General features: G+C 37.2%; 1 protein-coding gene across 1 annotated transcript in view; it reads right to left on the bottom strand.

The window, feature by feature from the left end:
• Positions 1-3125: 3125 nt before the first annotated feature.
• The window catches only part of ELOVL4 (ELOVL fatty acid elongase 4), a 37169-nt gene continuing 19413 nt past the window's right edge, over positions 3126-20881 (bottom strand). Inside the window, exons 2-6 of the mRNA XM_053974234.1 lie at positions 20559-20746; positions 17472-17552; positions 10780-10951; positions 8431-8558; positions 3126-7919 (exon numbers count right to left, since the gene is read on the bottom strand). Of these exons, the coding sequence (XP_053830209.1) occupies positions 7644-7919; positions 8431-8558; positions 10780-10951; positions 17472-17552; positions 20559-20746 (845 nt within the window). The 3' untranslated portion in view covers positions 3126-7643. The remainder of the gene's footprint in view (positions 7920-8430; positions 8559-10779; positions 10952-17471; positions 17553-20558; positions 20747-20881) is intronic.

Here is a 20881-nt window from a genome sequence, read left to right as displayed (position 1 = left end):
GATTTTATCTGTGCAAGAAAACCTACCTGACTTTAAAATAAAAATACCCAAAAGTCAGATTTATATAAAAATCTGATATTTATTAAATTGTCATCACAGAAGAGCTCAGTATAAAATCTCTAACAAGGTGATTTTATAGTGCAGTAAACTCTCTGTTTCCCGCAGCCAAACTCTGGTTATGAATGTACAGTGTGCCTTCATATCATAGAATACAAAACTGGAGTTTGTCCTTGTAGCCCCATATTTGTTAAGCAGGAAGACCAAATTTAATAAAAGCTGTTCCTTCTATTAGTTTATTGTATCCAGAACACCCAGTTTTGAGATCATTACATGAAAAATTTTGTTACTACTCAACCTGCTCAGAATGTGTGGCCACTATTTGGCATTTCAGACTGCACTTCACATGTCCCAGTGACAAATCACAGCAGTAAACTATTCCCTGAACACATCACAGTCTGCATTCATCCAAGGAGCCACTCCAGCAGAGCAGAAAGGCATGCACAGATGAAGTGATTGAAGTGGGCAAAGAGGAAAAGAGGGGAAATTTTCAGTAAAATCTCATTTTCTGAGTAAATCCTAACAATGTGGTGGGTTTTTTCCTATTTAATGGAGCATTTGCAGCATATTTGGTTTATGTCAAGAAACTAAGAGCTGAAAAGTATTCTAGGCTCTTTACAAGCACTGCATCCAGGGACACATTTTCTTCAAACTCCGTACCTCATGCTGTCAGGAGAAAATGTTCCAACACCCCCTACCAAATTTAATGTTTGAGAATAGGTAGAACTACAAAAAAAAACAAACAAACAAAAAAAAAAAAAAATTCCTCACTGGCCCAGGGACTTCTGTGCCACTTACCAAATGTGTAGAAACCAGGTCAGACACCAATTTCCAGGTGAGAATTTGTTGTTCAGTAAGGAAAATTCCTGTCAGGCTGGGTAGACCCAGACTGCTGTACCCTGTGCCCAAGAGCAGCATTTGAGGTGAACCCAGTCTGCCAAATGCTGCCATGGACTTGAAACCCTTGACTGTAAAACACCCCAAAGTTTATTTTAACATTTTACTCACTTGCAGCTACTACAAGATCTTTCTATGACATACATCCCACTCTGGAATAATTTAGTAAGCAAGCACCTGACCTGAAGATACATGTACAAAAAAGAAACAAAGCAGTAACAGAAGCTCTGGAAAAGCAGGGTTTTAGCAGTTATACAGCAATTTTCAGCTTTGGAGGGCTTTCTGTTACTGCAAGAAACTACTCAGAAGCTCTGAAGATTATCAATGAGAAAATACAGAGTCCTGCCAATGCAGGAGTATGATGTTTGGCATTACTTTCACTCCAAGCATTTGTAGTTAGATAAATTTCTCTCTCGATTGTAATTTAAGACAAAGCAAATTTTACGTACCTCAGAATGCAATTATGCACAAGTACACTACTTGTATACCAGTACAGCATCTGTAATGAATACACAGCAGTAACAGTTATAGAGTAGTCATTTAACTCCTGCAACATTCAGGAGTAACAGCAAAAACTAGAGGAGCAATTACCTCACGTTCTCTAGTTTTTGGCCCAAGTTGTTTCTTGTATTTCTCTATTTTTTCTCACAACACACTCCAAAAAATACTAGCGTAACAGTGGTTTTCTTGTCAAACAAATTAAGGTTACACCACTGCAAGAACAATAGTTCTCTAGGTAATGATCAGGACAGAAAATACTTTGATTCATTTCAAAACTCAAAGATTTCTTTTTGCTTAGCAGACTAAAACCAACCTGATATTGAATTGACAGATAGCAGTGATGCCATACGAGCTTGTATCAATTCCCACCTACTGAATCAAAATGCAAAAAGCTTTTTCCCCTAAAGCAGCACTGACTGTGTGGTGCTCTGGCAGGAATTGCCAGCACTGTTTTGTAGTGTGCACTAATCAGGGCCTGGATGATCAAGAGACATAAACTTACCCATCAATAAGTATCTTTGTAATTAAGTCAAATGTGATGTCACTGACATGTCAAGCAGTCAACAGAAAAGTGTGCCTGCATTCATGAGGTGACCTACAAGTCCCAAGCATAAAAATACACTGAAAGCACTAGTCCATAGAAGGCACTGCCTTCAAAGCTGTCTTTGAGTACATGGCTTTGTGTGTGTCTGAGAGTAGCCCACGTTCACCCAGTGCTTTTAGCTGAGCAAGAAAACAGGTAATAAAACCCTTCCCCCGCTGAACTCCAATTTCCCAGATGTTAAGAAGCAAGTGATACAAAAAAAGAAAATAGAACATCAGAGGATCTGGTCTATTCTATCCTATCATCTGATAAATCTAATTTGATCACATTCTTTAAAAAGAATAATGGTGAGGGAATAGAGTTATGAGAAAGATGCCTGCAGAGAGAGCCTACCCCAGCATGTTAATCGTCTAAAGGACAAATCTTGTTCTGAACACTTAGTGTATTTTCTGATTCCAGGGAGGATGTAAGCAGTGGATTGAAGCAATAGCTAAGAATTGTGCAAGACATAATTGACCACACCATATTTTGCTATGATGGCAGACTTGATTCTCTACTACTTGACATCCGGAGTAGCTATTTGCACTGAGGTTCTAGGAGTGCAACATGGGTGCAACTTGACATTATAAGGTTGATTACAGAACTCATACTTGGCAGACAATGAAGGAACTTACTGTACCCAGCACATGTAACCACAAATTGCACCTAATGCCAAAAGTGCTCCAGATTCTCTGAGATGAGAGACTTCATTAACACCACATAGTGTCCAGCAAAAGCTAAACTTCATGGCTAATTGTATTCCTAATTGTTAATGCTTCCAAGACCAAATACAGAAACTTCGGGGATTTTTTTTTTTTTTTTTGTTTAAGTGGGCATCCTATTTTCAGTCAGTTTCCTAAGGGTGATTTCAAAGCCACTCCATTATTATCTGGGGACAATATTCAAAATTTTAAGTCCCTGTAACCTCAAAATAGGAGGATGTGTCACAAAAAATGGTTTTCTCAGACTCCTGGGCAACAAAACAGATTACATCACACAATCTGCACAACACTAAAGTTAGCAGGCATCTTGAGGCAAGATGGGACACAGAAGAACCTACAACAGAATGTATAAAACCAAACTCAAACAGCATGAAAAAAGTAATGTTTATTTTCAATGTTTACAAAAGCATGAACACCTTATGCAAAAGCAGCACCCTGAACCATACATTTCCCTCAGTCCTCCCAGGATATTGGCAGAAAGCAAGTATTTTCTCTGCTCTTTAGTGCTCAACACAGTCTGCTGAGGTAAATGGGAACCAACCCACTCATTTCCATGGAGCTCCCTCTGCTTACATTAGCAAAGGGGCCAGCGCATCAGACTGCAGTGCAATGAGATGTCACATGGGTGTCTTGCCTTAGGTATCAAATTAGATAAGCCTGTGTTTCTAACCAAGATAAATACACTATCCAGATACTGAATTAGCTCCCCATTCTCTTCAATTTTAACCAAAATAAATCTTATTTTAAATATGATTCTCAGCCCACACTAGCTTCATGCAAGGTTTAACTTTATGCACCATGAACAGTTTTATTCAAGTTCTTAAGAGATAGCTAGTGCTTGTAAACTATTTTAGGACTGAGACCTTGCATCACAATAGCTATTTGTCCTTTCTTACCTCCCTTCCCAGCACATGCAGTTCAAGTGCTTACTCTGAAGAAATGTGCCCTTAGGTTAACCTGAAAAAATGTGCAGCATTTTCATTTTGCCTTCACCTTTTTATCCTGGTCTGGAGCTGGAAGTAATTGATGGTCCTGTAATCAAATAGGCCGTGCTTTTGAACTTACAGGGAAACATTTGTTTAATAATTGGACTCAGTCATCTTAATGGTCTTCTCCAACCTAAATGGTTTTATGTGATGTCTATGACTTATTTTTCAAAGTTTTCTGTTAAACAGAGAATATGATTGCAATGATTTCAAAGACTCACCTGGAGCAAGTTACTCTTACTAAAATGATCCCTACCATAATACAGCATAATTCCCCAGCTACCCTGAGTTGAGATCTCTCCCCTCAGAATCTACAACTGATGCCTCAAAATATTTATTACACTGGTAGAAATGGCTCTGTCTTGTCTGCCATCCTATATCTAAAATAACTGACAAATACTATTTATGTTTGCAAGACTGATACTGGATTTGTGGAAGGAAAACTGCTTCGTTTTCTTGCTGGAGCTGTAGGAATCATTCTATTAGCTCCTGCCAAATTCACATTCGAGAAATACAATTTACTTCACATGTTGAAAGAATCTGCTAAGAACCCATACATATATACACACACACATACACTATGTATGTGTACACATATATACACACATGTATAGATAATATGTATTTAATTTTACACTGAAAAAGTGCTAAAATAATCCAACAACTGTCACTGCTAGAGATGAGGCTAAATGAAATGGTATTACTTATATGGCATCAAATATTTAGAGACTCTGGTCCAAGAGCTTCAGAACTCTTAGCAAAAAATAATAATTCATTGGCAAAAAAAAGAAAAGTTTCAAATGGTTTGAATTTAATTTTTCAATAAATTGAAAGGATTTATAAGAACAAAACCCCAATAACCCTGTAAAGAATAATTGTACTGCAAAAGATTGTATAATTTGAATTTCAGTACTATGTATAGAAAATACACATATTTATACATACTTTCATGGCAAAATTTTAAGCTTCCTTAGATTCAAAGATGACTCTAATGAATCTGTTAGTATTTCACATGTGCATTATTGCCTATATTTTGAAAAACAAAAAGCTGTACAAGTTGAGCCCTGTATTCTGTGAGTCTGGCTGCATAGTCAGAAACAGAAATATTGCACTCAAGACCATGCCTACAAAAATGCACATTTAATAAGGCCATTATATTCAAGATTGCAATGGGACTTGAATTACATGAACAATCAAATATATCATAAATAGACCTAGGAAAGTCATACTGCAAAAGATGTACTCAAGACAGCAGTGTTCAGTAATTTAATAACTGGGTTTTTTTCCCATGAAATGGCAATCTCTTAAACCGGTTTTATGCACAGGGCCAGATGATATGATGTGTATGTACACATGCATTCTCACAATGACTTTTTTTCACTTTTTTTTTTTTAGTATTTAACAATTACCCCAGAATTTGACAGACTTCTACTTGAATTCTGTCAAAAATGTTCCAAGTTGCAATCAACTTTAATCCACTTCCATGCATGATGAGGGGAAAAAACCTTTGACTTTCAGTTATTTAAATATTTATCATCATGCAAGACATAATTCTTAAGTCAGAAAGTGTAGCAAGTGTATTGATCCTGCGCTGGAATAGTCCCCAGTATGCTGTAAGAGTATCAGTTTAGCTGAGCTGGCTTATTGAATGAATGACAGAGCAAACAAGCAATTTAACACAATTCAAGGAATGATACAGATTTAGAAGTTAGCTGCCCACATCGCATGGCAAATAGAAAGAAGCTACCCTTTAATCAAAGTGAGGTAAACGACCTTGAAATTACAGCAGGGTAACTGCACTCATACCAGTCACCACCTTGGAGCAGCAGGTGTGCTGTAAATCTGCTCTGTAGTTATTTACTCCTTTAGCTATTCCAAAGTTAGTGGGTCAGCCAGCATTTTGGCTTGGTTAAGGGTAGTGGCATTTGTCCAAGAAGGAAGGGTAGATCACCATCCCTCTTCCCCGTGCCACGCTACGTAAATACGCAGTTATGCAAATGCAAAAAGCATCATTAAAAGGCTGGAAGAATCAGAAGACACAGCAGATAAGAAACTTAATGGTCACATGCATTTGAGTTCAGCAGAGTCAGTTTTTCACAATTCTACATTCTGCCCAAAAATCCACAGTGGTGGTGATTAGGCATGAGCCACCTTCCAGCTGAACCAACTCCAGCATTAGAGCATTAGAAATTATTTTCTAATACAACAGACTATATCCAAAACTCTTTTTCCTAGGACTTGCTTTCTGGATTTAGACTTTTTTTTTATAGAAACAAGACAAACCTGAGACACAGAATATGTAACCTGCTTGCATATTATAAACAGTCAATGGATGACTGAGATAAAAACATCTAATAAATGTGTCACTCGCTTTATACTTACAGTTCCATGTACTCTCTCTGCACCAATGGTGCTACTTGCCAGATATGTTTGTTGCTACCTCTGGATATGTTTTTGACCAGAGCTGGGGGGGAATGCATTTGGACAATGCAGCTCTTGCAGTGATGGCCAAGGAACACAGTAATTCAGGATATAGTTTCTAATTCCACCCATCTTCTACTCATTGCATGCTAAGCAGCTCAAAATGTATCTCTCAGTGATCACATTATTCAGAAGGAGTATAAATCTTTCCCTATTTTCTTCACAAAAGGAATGGTAAAAAGTCCTTTATGTAACATGTAAATTAAAATCCATCTAAAAGTTTCTACTTATTTTAGCAGTTTTGACTTATAATGGTGACTTGTCTGTCAGGTAATACTTTGTCTGCAACTGTCTAACAAATAGAGTTTTGACAGGTATCAAGCAATAGCAACGTTTTCAAGGTTTTATGTTTGCTGTACTTAGTACTTTTAAACTGAATTCTCTCTCCCAATAAAGTGATGGTTGGTCTTGTAGTTAGCACGGCTACCCAAGCACACAACATTTCTAAATAGAATTACATGCTGTTTCCTCTCCACCATTGCATTATCTTACCATTTTGAGTATCAGTCAGTGCCACAGATTGAATGCAGGTCATGGACAACAAGCAGCAGGCCTATTTTTACTTCTTGCTTCAACCAATATATTTGTTCATATTTACACATTCTTAAAATGTACTCTTGATTTGGCTCTACTAAAAGTATCACTCCAAAATTTCAGTTTACATTAAAATGATGACTTGGTCAAAGGATACCACCAAAAATCCCTTTTACTCCCACAGGGAAACACATGTTCTCCTGAATTAATATTAGCAGATATTTAGATTAGAGGACTCTGTATTTCAGAAACCAGTTATTTAATGCTCAATATTTTCAGCAGATGAAGAGGTAGGTATATTTCCACACAAGAAAAAAAATAATAAAACAAAAACCAAACGGTAACAGATACTCAATTAAATCAAGTAATGTCTGAAAAATCAAACACTGTTCTGACAGCACATATTTTGTCTGAAGGTACTCTCCAAGGAGGACAAGAAAACTTGCAGATTCTGATTAGATAATACATCATAATTTGAAATTTAATAGTTTTCTGGAAAGAAAGCACAAATATTCAAATGCTACTTCCTTCCCATCCCCCCACCCCCCAAGAAATGTGGGTGCCAACAAAACTGCCTGTATCAATTGTAGTATTAACTTTTGGACTGCTAAACATGGAATCAGCTGTAATTCTTCCTTACATTCACCAACACCAGCAGTCTACAAGTTTACACAGAGACCATATGCATGATAATTACATAATTACAATAGAAATTCAACTTTAGTGTTGTTCTTAAAACAATCTTCATAAATAATGAAAATATCTGTGTTCTAGCTCTTCAGTAACCTAAGGTTAATTGGTACAGATAATGTTTTTTTTCTTCCTTTTATAAACCAAACTGGAGGTTCCTCACTGCCAACAATGGTTAAGGCCTGGATCAAGTTACTCTCCTTTTGCTTTTCCCTTTTTCTGCTTTTTTCCATTTTCCACCATCGCATTATTTTCTGGTTTGCTTACTCCGTTTGCAACAGCACCATTTGCTATTTTGCCATTCTTTACAGGTTCCTTGGGCAGCTTATATGTCCGATAGTAGAAGTTACCAAACAGGAAAATGAAGGTGACAGCATAGAAAATGACACCCCAGTGCATCCATTTAGGGAAAGGACAATCAATATAAATAGACAAGGCTGTGTGGCCAATAGTCACATGGAACTGCACCTGAAAGACAGAAAATACAGAATCAAAAATGTCTGGATATATTCTGTAGGTCTGAGCACATCAATTTATACCAATTCATTAAGTAATGACAACAGCTGAATTGGGAGGTGATAGGGAAGCTGTATTTGGCTGTCACATTCATGCAGGCACATCTGTGCTTGACCAGGAGCATCACATTTATTGTAGTATCTGGCATCAGTGTTCAGAAACAGGAAAATGAGAAGATAATAAGCGATCTGGATTTTCTCTACATTTTGAACATGTTTCTGTCATTCAGTTGAAACAACTAGCAAGGAAGCATTAGACTTTAACTCACACAACTCTTATATATGCTGCATTTTTTTTTTTTTCCAAAGTTGAATACATGCTTCCATCTCCAGAAAGTATTCTAATTGAAGAGTGTCAGGCAGAGAAGATCTTTTGGAAGGAGCAGCACCCGATTCAAAGCTCTGCAAATGCAAATCCACACAGAGGCAACACCTTTTATCCCAAAAGGAGGATAATTACTTACCAATTGCAATATGGTCAAATATCGTTTCCACCACAGGTATTTCTGAAATTTAGGGCCACAAGCTGCTAATCCATAATACATGTACATAATGACATGAATAAATGCATTCATTTGAGCTCCGAAAAAAGCTGTCCAGGAACAGAAGGGAAGACCATCATGTAATTTTGGAAAAGAGGATTCTTTTCTAGTATTACTCACATAATTATTTTTAATAGTAAAAATTACAAAGCACAGGACATGTCAAGATTCCATCCCCAAAGTACTGAATAGTAAAATGCAGACCTGGCTGTCAACATGTGCTAACACAAACAGACGTTAATGCAAGTAGTATGTCACATCTTCCATGTAACTACTTATGCCAAAGCTTTTTATAAAATTTTTGTTGAACAAACATAAATGACATCTATTCCACATTAGTTGTTGTATTGTAACTGCAACTGTTTTTCTAAAGGATTATTAAAAGCTTTGACAAAGTAAAGTATAAAGTACCAGGCTCTGAACTTAAATCTTTTCAACTGTATTTAAATGCAAAAGATTCATTTCTCAGCAAGAAGTCAAGAAACTCACATGGAAGTCTTATTAAATAGGCCAAAAAAAGCCCGTACAAAGCAAAACTTGACTTGTTATTTATAAGAACTTTAAGGCATTGCCAGGTGAGTTTGTCTAAATTAATAATTCTTAGTTTATTTATTTATTATTTAAAATATCCAGCATTCTTAAATATGTCAGTGTATAGTATAACATTTTCCAGAATGATCCATGTTAGATCCATGTTGACAGTTTCATTTGCATTGAAATCTCTTTGCTTTGTCAAGATTAGCAGCCATTTAACAGAAACACATCATATCTTGTTAAGGTATTCTTACACTGATAGAGAGGCTCAAAAATGCTCTCATGTATAAGATTAGGGCAATACAGACAACACTTGCTGACATCAAACAGCTCAGATGCCTGGGTGGTCTGGCCCCAGTTGTTGTAATAGTGTCTAGTTTATAATAGACCTGTTTGTGTAAGCAACAGGCTATCAGCTAGAAAACAGAACACAGATCTATCCACGTTTATGCAGTGGTGCTGCATAAATGCAGAAAAGCAACTGCTGCTTTTCCTTTCGCAGGCTCTAGGAACTAAGAGGCAGTGCTAGAACACAAAACTTGAAAAAATTTGGAAACAGTTGTAACTGTTGTATTAATAACTGCAGATATTTAGCATGAAAATTCTGAAAAGGCAACAAGGGCGTGGGCCTTTTGAGATAGCCATGGAATTTCTATGCAAGACTACAAGTAACCATCCAGTCTACAATAATCTTATTTTATAGGTGCAGTTGCAAATAAAGACTATGAAACACCTGGTTGTGTACCTGCTTCTTGCATATTACATAAGAGAAATTAAAAGGTAGTCAGAGACACTAAATTTACATATTTCTTCCTTGCAAAGTAAGTGGCCACTCAATACAAAATGTCTATAGTAAATGGCAGAAACCACCCATGCAGTAAGTATTAGTGTGGTTCCAAAAAAAAAACCCAAAAAACAAAACACCTAACCCAAAATATTAGTTTGGTGTTCATAATATGGTATTTTGTGTTTACTATGTGGTATGTTCAGTGTTGCAAGCCTACAAAGCACACATCAAAGGAAACAGGGCCAAAGCTTTTTATAAAAGTACCCTCAGCTCTGCAGAGCTTTCAACTTGAGAGACAAGGCTAAACAATAGGAACAAGAGTACAATGTAGGCAATGAAGGGTGCAGCAAATGCAACAAACAAAAATGAAATTATTTGATAGAGGCTTTAGAAAAGAAGAGAGGGAAAAAAAAGGCTGATAATGAATTTAGACTTGTACCATTATGAACAGGTTTTAAAAGTGAATTGACAGATTTATTGGCTCACCTCCAAGGGAAGGTTTCAGAATTTTATACATGCCTCTTTATAAAAATAAAAGCAAACCTCAAACTAATATACAATGCCAAAATAACATCTCCATTGACTTCATTAAATTTGCACACAGAACGTGGCCCACAATTAGATTTTGCAGCTCTCTGTATCTGCAAAAATTAAAGTTAAGCAAGGTGCATACAACTTTCTGTTTCACACACATACAGATACTTTCAAAGGCAGAACTTCAGGCTTGCAACTGATGCCCATGAGGAAAAGAAAAGAAGTTTTGCAATTCATTAGATTATTGCCCTGCTATCTTTTCCTCCCCCATGTTTCCCACAGAAGGAGATGTATGCATTAATAAACAGTTTTGTATATTATTAAGTCAAGTCTATAAGATTTTCTTCTATTGCTCCCAAACAATAACAATTCTCCCTTCTGCCCAGTCAAAAACACATAAGAGGAAGGGAACTCACCTTGTCCACCTGCAACCCACTTAATACCAATCCACCACAAGGTGAACATGGTGAAATGGTGATAGACATGAAGGAAACTAATTTGGTTAAATTTCTTCCTCAGGATGAAGAATACTGTATCCAAATATTCGATTCCTTTAGAGACATAATACCACCATAAAGCAGCAGCTATCTGTAATGAAAAATAGAAAATATATAAGTTTTAGTGATTCCAAGCTGAATGGAATGAAGTTCTCACCATCTATAGCGATAGATGCAGCCTTATCCATCTAAGAGAAGGATATCTCTTCCTTCCATAAAACTTGGTTAAATGCTGAGGTGGAGTCAAACATCTGACAGTATGAGAACAACAAAAAAATGCTCCTTTCATTTGTTCTGGACATGGAAGAAGATTCTTCTGTGCCTGTTGCTCACCAATCACATCTGTAAAAAAGCTGATATAGTTAGAAGCTTTGCCATATCTGAACAGTTTACCAGTTAAACATGGGAAGTTTGTGTCCTCATTGTCTCCTAAGCTTTGCAGCAGAAGTCTGCCACAGGGCTTCCCCCTCTAATGAGGCAACACTTTGATGTGGTCAGAACAACGAGGCAGAAACATTATGACAAAATGAAGTTGCAAAGGTGAAACTTTCAGTACCATGGGCATATGGGTGGAAAGATACCAAAAAAAGTTAGATGCAGCACAGATTTCACATTCCTTATAGCAATATTCCCTCAGCTTCTTCTGGCCCTCTGTAAAGCAGCATTCCCCCAGTGGCTCTCTGCCATTCAGGGAGTAGAAAAAACAGAGACCACAGGAGCCATACAAACTGAACAGATATAATCCATCCACCCAACAGGGAAGTGCTACACACCCAAAATTCTTTTTCTCATCCACCCATCACAGCACATCTTGCCCAGGATGCAACATAAACACGGCTTCCTGCTGAAATTAGGATATTGTCAAAGCAAGTAAAGCCCAGAAGCTCTGTGTAGCAATATGCTAATGCTATGATATGGGAGTATGGTGGTGGTAGGGACTCCCTCCCAGATCCCAAAACATAGCAACAAGTCTAGTTTTGGCATTGTAAGTCATCTAGCTTGTTATGCAAGGGTGGGACCAGATGGTGACTCACACAGAGAGTGGGAAAAAAAAAAAAAAAGAGTTGGAATTGGTACCACCAGCAAGGAGAGCAGGCAATGTCACAACACACTATGTGTAAGAAGTTGGCCTTGTCTTTCAGGACTCAGTTGATGGTAAACCAAACTTTCTTAAGTTAATATGGTGTGAAATAACCCCACCACCCCCTCAGTCCACAGGGAAGACAGAAGGAAAAAGAGTTAACACAGAGTAGCTTCCCTTCCCAACTACACACATATTTTTAGGTGAGATTATGGGGATTCATAAAGAGCTGTAGAGAGCAATGCTACACCCTGCATGGTGTTTTCCTCCACCTCTCCAAACCAATGGGAAAGGACAGCACCTCTCCACAGACTGTCAGAGCCATGGCTGGTCTGGTGAACAGTTTAGGAGAAATTACAGCAGAAGCAAAAATGCAGCATAGGAGAAGAGTGCTGCATATCTGCATTGCAGGCTCTGCAGCTTCCCAGAGGGACTGCACATCTTACTGATGCCAAACTGCAGCCTTCTATGTGTCCATTAATGAACACCCTTCTCACTCTCTGGATGTGATTTAGCCCCCTTCATGACTTGGGAAGAGGAGGCAGATTTATTTTTACTTTTATATGAAAAGACATTAATATCTAAATCTGGAGAGAGGCTTAATGACAGAAAAGTGACTCCCACAGATCTTGGAGTTCCCAGACACAGAGGCAAGCTGCAAGAATCATATATATATATATGTATATATTGCTCAATATCCAGTACTGCCTCTGGGACAGGTAGTCAGGTATTCAATAACACCCACATCAAGGTTTGTCTCACACCCAGTGGGTTAGCATAACAGTCCAGCATCTCTTATAGGTCTTTGCTAAAGTTGCATCTCTTACATAAATTAAGATAAGCATCTTTTCATTTCATAAGTTAACAATAAACACTTTGGACTGTATATCCATAAAATAACAATCCAGCACTGCAATACTTTAGCTCTTTGGAGGTCCTCCCTTCAAAAAAACTTTCAGAGAACCAGGAGGTCAGTTAAAAGCAAACTGCCATAAAATCTTTTATAAAGTAAATTGACATTTTTGTTAATAAAATATGGGAACAATAAGTCCAAAAGCCAATAAGCAAATAGCCAATTTACTGTGACGCAGAGAAAAATATAAAAATCCTACAAAAATACTTCTGTCTCATACCCAAAGTGCCACAAGTTCAGTACATGTTCTTGGGCAAGTCACATAACACATGTCATTGCTCTTCTTTTGAATTGCACCTAGTGGAGAAAGCAATTACACTTCATGGGTAAAAAGAATCTGAACTTTTGATCAAAATGCTTCCCATCACTTAAAAAAAACAACAGGATTCTTTGAAGGATTATACCTGCTGATTTTGTGTTCCTGTAGATTTTTTGCATGTCAGCTTCTTTGCTCTGTTACTATCATCAAATTTCCTGCCACTTACTCTCAAACCTGATGGGTTTTGTGTACTGATGATCTATTTCAGTACTTCCAGTGACTTCTACAGATGTTTTCATCATTAGCTTATAGAAAAAAAATGAAACAAATGTCATTTGCCTGAGGCTATGCATAAAATCAGTGAAAAATGGCAGCAACAGAGGAGAACAATACACTGATATGTAAGCTATGTCAGGAGCAGATGGCTACTAATAAATTTCTTTTGCATAGCATCAAAAATCATGACCTAACCTTTAGCCTTTGGACACTGCATGCAAGAAAGATTTAGTTGAAAAGAATAGGGAACGTGCATTTAAAAGGCACACCCTTGTAATGAACAATAGTAGCCACTATTATTTTCACAACTATATATTTTCTGGTATTTTTCATATGTACCAATGTAAGTCTGTTAAAACACCAGATGGCACAAAAGATTACATTACAGCCTAGGATTAAGGGGGTCAACAAGAGGTCCAATCCCATGTCCTCTGCCTGCTGCAGGGTTTTTGACTGTAGGGCTGTTTTATTACAGGACTGTTTCTGCACCATTTTTCCTCATTTTGGGTTGGAGACATTTATCCATTAAGGGGTATGAAGGGACATGTACTTCTTGGAAGATTACAGCAATGTGAAAAATCAAAATAGTGAATTTTCAGTTATAGGATTTTTGTTTACAGAACTTGTGAAGTCAAGTTTACTGAAGTTTGAAGTATATTATGTTTTTTTTATAAAAGGAAACCACTCAAGTTCTGGACATATAGAACATAACAATGTAGATTACAATTACAATACAGAAAAAGAACCATTGTTTACCTTCATGATTACAATCAGCACACTTAAAATAAGAACTAATTCACACAGCCCCATATTCCCAATTCTTCAGAAATGCTAATAAAATAGATGAACTTTGACCTGGTAAACAAGAAGTCACAAACATAAGCAGAGGGAGGAAATGACTACTGGCAGACACCAGCATACATTAAGTTAGACAGTGCAACAAAACTGTTCACTTCAAATACTGAAGCTCCCAAAGGAGTACTACAAAGCATGGATTTAACATCTCAGCCCTTTGCATTTATTGTTTTGATTCTTAAGCTATAACCAAAAAAGTTTTTGCAAGATACATCTGTAGATCTCTCTAAATACTTTCTAAGAAATTTGTTCCCCCTTTTCTTCCTTGTATACTACGAACATTTTATTTTTTTTCATAACAAAACCACTCAACTTCCTGCCAACAGTCAGTACAGTGGCTACCTACTACATTCATCAGATAAGTCCTTCACAAAAAAGTTTATTTCAGCAAATGTTTCAGCAACTGGGGAATTTTATTTTCATCCCTGCCTGCTCCAGTTGTCCATTGTTTCTTGTAGAATAGCCAGGGGAGCCTCAATGAGATTCACATGTGTAGGTAGGTTCAAAACAGTAAGCAGGAGGACCAGCTTCTTCACATTTTGTGTAAACTACCTACACAATAAACCATCAGTGAAAGCCAGAAGATCAATTTAAAGTTGAAGAAAATACACAGACAAATACATGGGAAAATATCCCCTAGAAGCTTTGGCAAGACCAAAGAGGCTATGTCTGGCTTAAGAGGTCTCTGAGCCACAGGCTGCTGTGTTGCTAAACTGTACAGGGGAAGTGCCACCACATGCCCTTACTTTGCTCCCTTAAAATCACTGGTTTGAGACATGATGTGGGCTGGAGAGGCAGAAAAGGACATTCTCTGGTACCCAGGATAGCCAAAACTTTTTTTTTTTTTTTTTTTTTTTTTTTTTTTTTTTTTTTTTTTTTTTTTTTGCAGGGGGGACTTTTTCTGGGAGCTCTCTGTAGTCTCTTGAAGGACAAAGGATGGTTTCTTGACCTCTTATTTTGATCAAGAGCTTTACACAAAGGAGGCCACTCAATGTGATGGCAATATCACAGTGGCACATTCCCAAAAAGCCATAAACGGGGGCCCTACCAAGGCTCCTATGTTGCCATTTAGACCACTATATACAATTAGTTTCACGTTTCTCAACATTTGTACCAAATTTCAATGCCCCAAATTAAAGTCATATATGAAGCTCTGCTTTTCAGAGCATGCTCCATAACGCTTTCTGGGCTCAGTGGTTTTTTCATGGGACCTAGTCCCAGTCTTTATCTGAGCAATACAGGATTTATTTACTCATTCCCCTGCAAATATGGTCATTGCATTTGTAACTGATTCTACTGCTGCAGTGCAACAAACCTGGTGCTGATAAATGCTAACCATTTAGTATCTAGATCTATTAAAAGGACAGGAGAGATGTGCTAAAATGCTCATTGATTCCATACTCAAAACTGCAAAAACATATTTTAAAATTGCTTTTGCAGGTTTGTATTATGAAAGACGATAGTGAATGAAATCTTGACAAGGTTTGGAGTTTTGGGTTTTTTTTTGGTCTGACAGTGTCATAAAACAGCATACCTTCTAAATCCAGAGCATGTAAAGCAGGACAGACATGTATCCAAGAATCCTCACTTCGACAAAACACACTTATGGAAAGTATAATTTTCTATTTGCAACTTACTTACCTGAACTGAGAATTCATTCAAAAATAATCACCAGAAAATGATCAAGATAAGAATCTTGACTGATAACATACTATACACTTGCTGCAGTAACTTGAGAGGACTCCATTTTCCCTTGTTCCTCAACTCCCTCAGTTGCAAACTGAACATGCTACAACTTAAACTTCAGGGCTAAGTTTCATGCAAATCCACAAATCTGGGAAATAATTTTATAAAATTTTAAAAAATAAGAAAAAAGTCAGGAAGTCAAAAGAATATATATTGCTAGAGCAGTCCTTCCTTCTGGATATATTATATAGTCCAGATATAAATACATTCTTCAGGTCATTTTGCCTTTATTTCATTGTATAATAATGCTGTGCTTCTCATAACAAACAAAATGGATGATTCTTTTGAGCAGGTCTGACCTCTCCACTGCCTCCCACAAACAAGTGCATCTAAAAGGGAGGCTATGAAACAGAGTACTGCTTGTATTTAGCTAATATAAAAATTCTTCCCATATACACCACACCAGTCCTCAATGACATTCAGCTAAGTACAAGGGCATTCTATTTTGCTTATCTATTAAAAACCCCAAACCTGTCAAGCACTTGCTACACTCTACTAGATGTTGTTTTTCTAACAAAATTTTTAGCAGAATCATTCTAGTGACTGACATAGTGAGAGCACTGTATTGACAAAGGTGAAAGATTGGCAGCTACAAAAAGGTGAATAAAAATCTACGCACAGAGCTGTTCTGCAATATCAGCCATTATAAATAAGGTGTAAGACTCAAACCTTTTGTTCTCACTACCACCCCTGCCACATGCACAAGCTTTTGACTAACCTGTCCATGAACAGCTACCTCACAGACAAACATTTTCAAACTACCATAAACATAATGCATATTTTCACTGCATTTTCAGGAACACGTCCTAATCTGTACATGAAACTTGCAAGAACAGCTGAGAGATTCTCTAGCGTCAGCTCTGCTGGAAGATAAAGTTTAGTACATGAGCTAATCAATGGCATTATGAAAATGAACAAGGAACTGCACTTTGCTTTTAATGTTTTCCAAAACCCAGATTTTCGAAATCTAAGATAATACAATGAAATGTACTGATAATACATTTGCCAAATGCCAGCAAGACCTCATAAAGCCAAACATGGATAAAGGAGACAAAGAGTTGCCACACCAGTATGGGTGAAATGCAACCACAAGATAAGATGACAAATCTCACTTGCTTTGATCTAGCTAGAACACAGCACCTTTACTGGTGGTATCCCAAACTTCAGCAAATCTAGGAAGCAAAGGATGTACACAAAGTTTACCCTGGGTTGTACAACTCTGGATGAAGCCAAGGATGGTATCTTTAAGATTCCCCTCAGCTGTTGCAGTCAGATGCAAGTTAGCACAAATAAGCTGATGCATTTTGATTAAACCTGCTACGTATGATGTAGTCAAAGCTGAAGTGGCCTGTGAGGATGTAACGGGATACAGTCATTGCTGGCAGCAGCTGTGGAAACACTTGTTCAGAAAAGGCTTAAACCATCGTGTAGTGCTATATATTACACACATTCATATACAAATACAAAAAAGAAATACTCACCCTAACTTCATAAACATTATCTGAATAATCCACAGTCTGGCAGACATAGCTGTACCCTCGAGCTCTTGATGACAAGAACAACTGAAAATATTAAAGCCATACATGAGGGGAAATATAATACATAAAGCACATTTATAGCAATTATCAGCAAATTTCTTGCTACATCAAACTTACTGGAACAGAAATACTTAAAATATTCTTATTGGTCCTGAGAATGCTATTGAAGAAAGACAATATTTAGTACTAACAACCTATTGTTACAGACTATTTATTTTTTTCTTATAAATTTAAAAGAAAGTATTCATTTTTCCCTGCATGTATCTGCCCAGATAATTAGAGTCTTGTACAACAAATTCTAGTATGATCTTAAGCTGTTCAGACACAAATACTCTTTCTGATGGCTCTAGCTTCAGAAACAGAAAATATCTAATTGCTTTCACTACAATTGACAGAAATGCTATTCCCAGTATGGATTCAAGAGAACACTATTCAAGAGACAGGGATTAGATAATATGGATGTACAGTTCTTAGCACAGTATAACAATCAAAATCCAGAACCTCTCCCCCCCACCCCTGCCTCACTTTGAACAGCCAAAGCTGAATACCCACTAAACACAGTGAGGGAAAAAGGATGGAGAAAAGTTCCCCATTTTGTGCCAACAAAAATGGCCTAAAGCAATTGAAGTGCTTCTGTAGGGCCTCTCCAAATTAAGCACGTTGCAAAAACCTGGACAGGAGAAGATAAAATTGACATTTGAACAAGTTCCCATTGGAAAGAAGTACTTTTCTAGAGCAGTACAAAGTTCAAGTAACACTTCTAATCTTGACATTCATAAATGTTATGATCCAAGAATGTTTAAAGCCAAGTAATCCCACTCTATTAAGGATCAAAGAGAAACAGCAGTGGGGCAGACATAAATTGGGGTGATAGAAAAAGATTTCAAAAAAACCTGTCATGGTCAGGCACTGACTACTCTTACCACTAACCTGACTTCCATCTTATTTACAACATACAAAACCTTGTGAACCTCTGGACTTGTTTGCTGCACGTATGTTAAAGGAGGTAAATGAAAGAACTGCCCACAGAAATTATCCTAGAAAAGAAACTGAACTACTTCTGCATCATCTAAGTCCATTTACAAACTAGTGTAACTAACTGGAACTCCAGTGTGGTCCCACATGGGCAGAAGCACATCCAGTACTAATAGAGAAGAGCAGGGAAAGTTTAGTTTGCACTGTTACAGAAACCAACCCGTCCCTACTGTGACCTACTGGACAACTCAACCAAGGCTCCCTTGGTAAAAGGCAGTAAATTGACTTCACCAAACTGCCCTGAAGTAGAATAAGAAATTCATGATTCTGTGGCAAAATAGGGTCTATTCCATTGTGACTTCTGCATGTTCTAAGCAAAATTTGCTCCAAATTTGGACGTGAATTTGAATTCTGCATATGAGCCTTGCACTATGCTTTATGATTTACTATTTAACATAAGCTACCACAGATGAACAAAAGAGCTTGCCATCAGGATATTTATTTAAATAACTTTTAAAGGTGTTTCACATTAAAATTCTGTTCTTAGCAATGTCTGGAAACTTCACAAACACTCACAAAATACAAACAGTATCATTTTTCTCAAAACAATTACATTAAACTTGTGTGAATTACAATAGTGGCACAGTGGTATTGTAAACTTTGGAAGCAGGAATTGCCTTGTTACAGGGAACAACTGAAACTTGAACACCTTCCTTCTATCAGTCTCTACAATCAAGAAAAGACACTTGCTGGAAGTGCTGTATCCATTGCCTCAACATCCACTGAATAACAACCTACCACTAGGAGAGAGGAGGAAATTAGAACCTCTGTGTATAAAGTTAAGAGCTTTCAGCATATCAGCAACAAATATGTATTTGTAGTCCCACTCATTTTTATGTTAATTCAGTGACTTGGAAATGCTACAAACACATATCCTATAAGGAACATAGGTCTGAATATTATTTGACTGCAAGTTTGGTATAATTCAGCTTATGGATGAAACAAACCAGTTTAAAAGAATATCTGAAAAAGACAGGCATTGCAGTAACACTGCAGAACTAATTCCAGGAGTTTCAGTTTTAGCCTGCCAAGATGATTGGATTTAATCTCTTCCTTCAACTATGCTTTCATGTCAGCATTAAATTCTTTTGTACCTGTCACACTACTTTGTTGAATAGTCCAAGAAAACAGTTTAAAATGATGACTAAGGTGTGATGGTTAAAATTTTACTAAACCATGTCTTAAAGTGAGGCTGAAATCATTTTATGATTAATGATTTTATGCTAGGAGCTTTGGGAAAGGGTCAAATTGCAGATCATCATCAGATATGCTATTTTTTTCATGGCAAAAGTACAGAACAGACCAGACAGTTCTGCAACGCTGTAATTTTCACTGCTCTGTTCATTTGCTTATTTCTGGAAATAGATTTTTAAAATCTATGATCAGAGGTCTTCCAGGAAGACAACTCCTGATCCCCATGAGCAGTCACAGCAGCATAAACTTAGCATCAGCCATCTTCTGTACAGCCACCCTTGAATAATAATTACCAAACTGTTAAGTAATCCCAGTTAGCTACTTCTACACAGCTGATCCACTGCAGTGTTACTATTCATTCCCTCTGTCCAGAAAATCCAACAAAGGAAAAATGCAGCAACACTGAATTTCTAAATATTATAAACACATTGAAAGTATAAATAGCTCAATTTCTAACAAGATACATTCTGATACCCTTTAGGATTATTAAGATGAAAAAAAAGTATCAGTTACAGGTGTTAAATCTACAGATTTTAGTCTCTCCAGTATTTAGACTAACATAAATTTAAGAAGAACTTGGAATACCTCAAACACAAATTCTCTCTATTGACTCATTTAGTGCAATTATTCTCAAACAGAAACGACCTATTTACAGAAATACTCACCTCAAAGGCAAACTCATCTTTAAAAGTCTGTGCAAAACATTCACTCTCAATAGCCATCAAGAATACGCAACATCATTTTCATTTTGGCATCCTCAAACCTCAGTAAGAATTCCCTCTTGCAAGAGGGCATACACACCTCTTTGAAAATGAAGAAGTTGAGCAGAACCATTCCAAAGTTGTAAACAACCAGGAGGAAGCGTAACTGGAAGGGCTCTCTCGTCTTCATCCATTTGGGGCCCAGCCAGACAGTGAGGAGATAAATAGTGCTTATAGTCAGTGTTGGAAATGGAGACTGCATCAAGGGCCAATCATCAACACGCTTGTCTGAGGGAGTGAAGCAAACAGAAGGAGTCAACAAGGTCTGAATAAAATATATTCCATCATCACTTTAAGCATTGAATTTGTTAAGTATTATTTTCTCCTGGAATAGCCACATCAGATAGTAGAAACACAATGCAC

This window comes from Vidua macroura, chromosome 3 (genome assembly GCF_024509145.1).
Source record: "Vidua macroura isolate BioBank_ID:100142 chromosome 3, ASM2450914v1, whole genome shotgun sequence".
NCBI classification, from domain to species: domain Eukaryota; kingdom Metazoa; phylum Chordata; class Aves; order Passeriformes; family Viduidae; genus Vidua; species Vidua macroura.
Note: the sequence above shows the minus strand (reverse complement) of the source record. Positions and strands in the feature narration are given on the sequence as shown.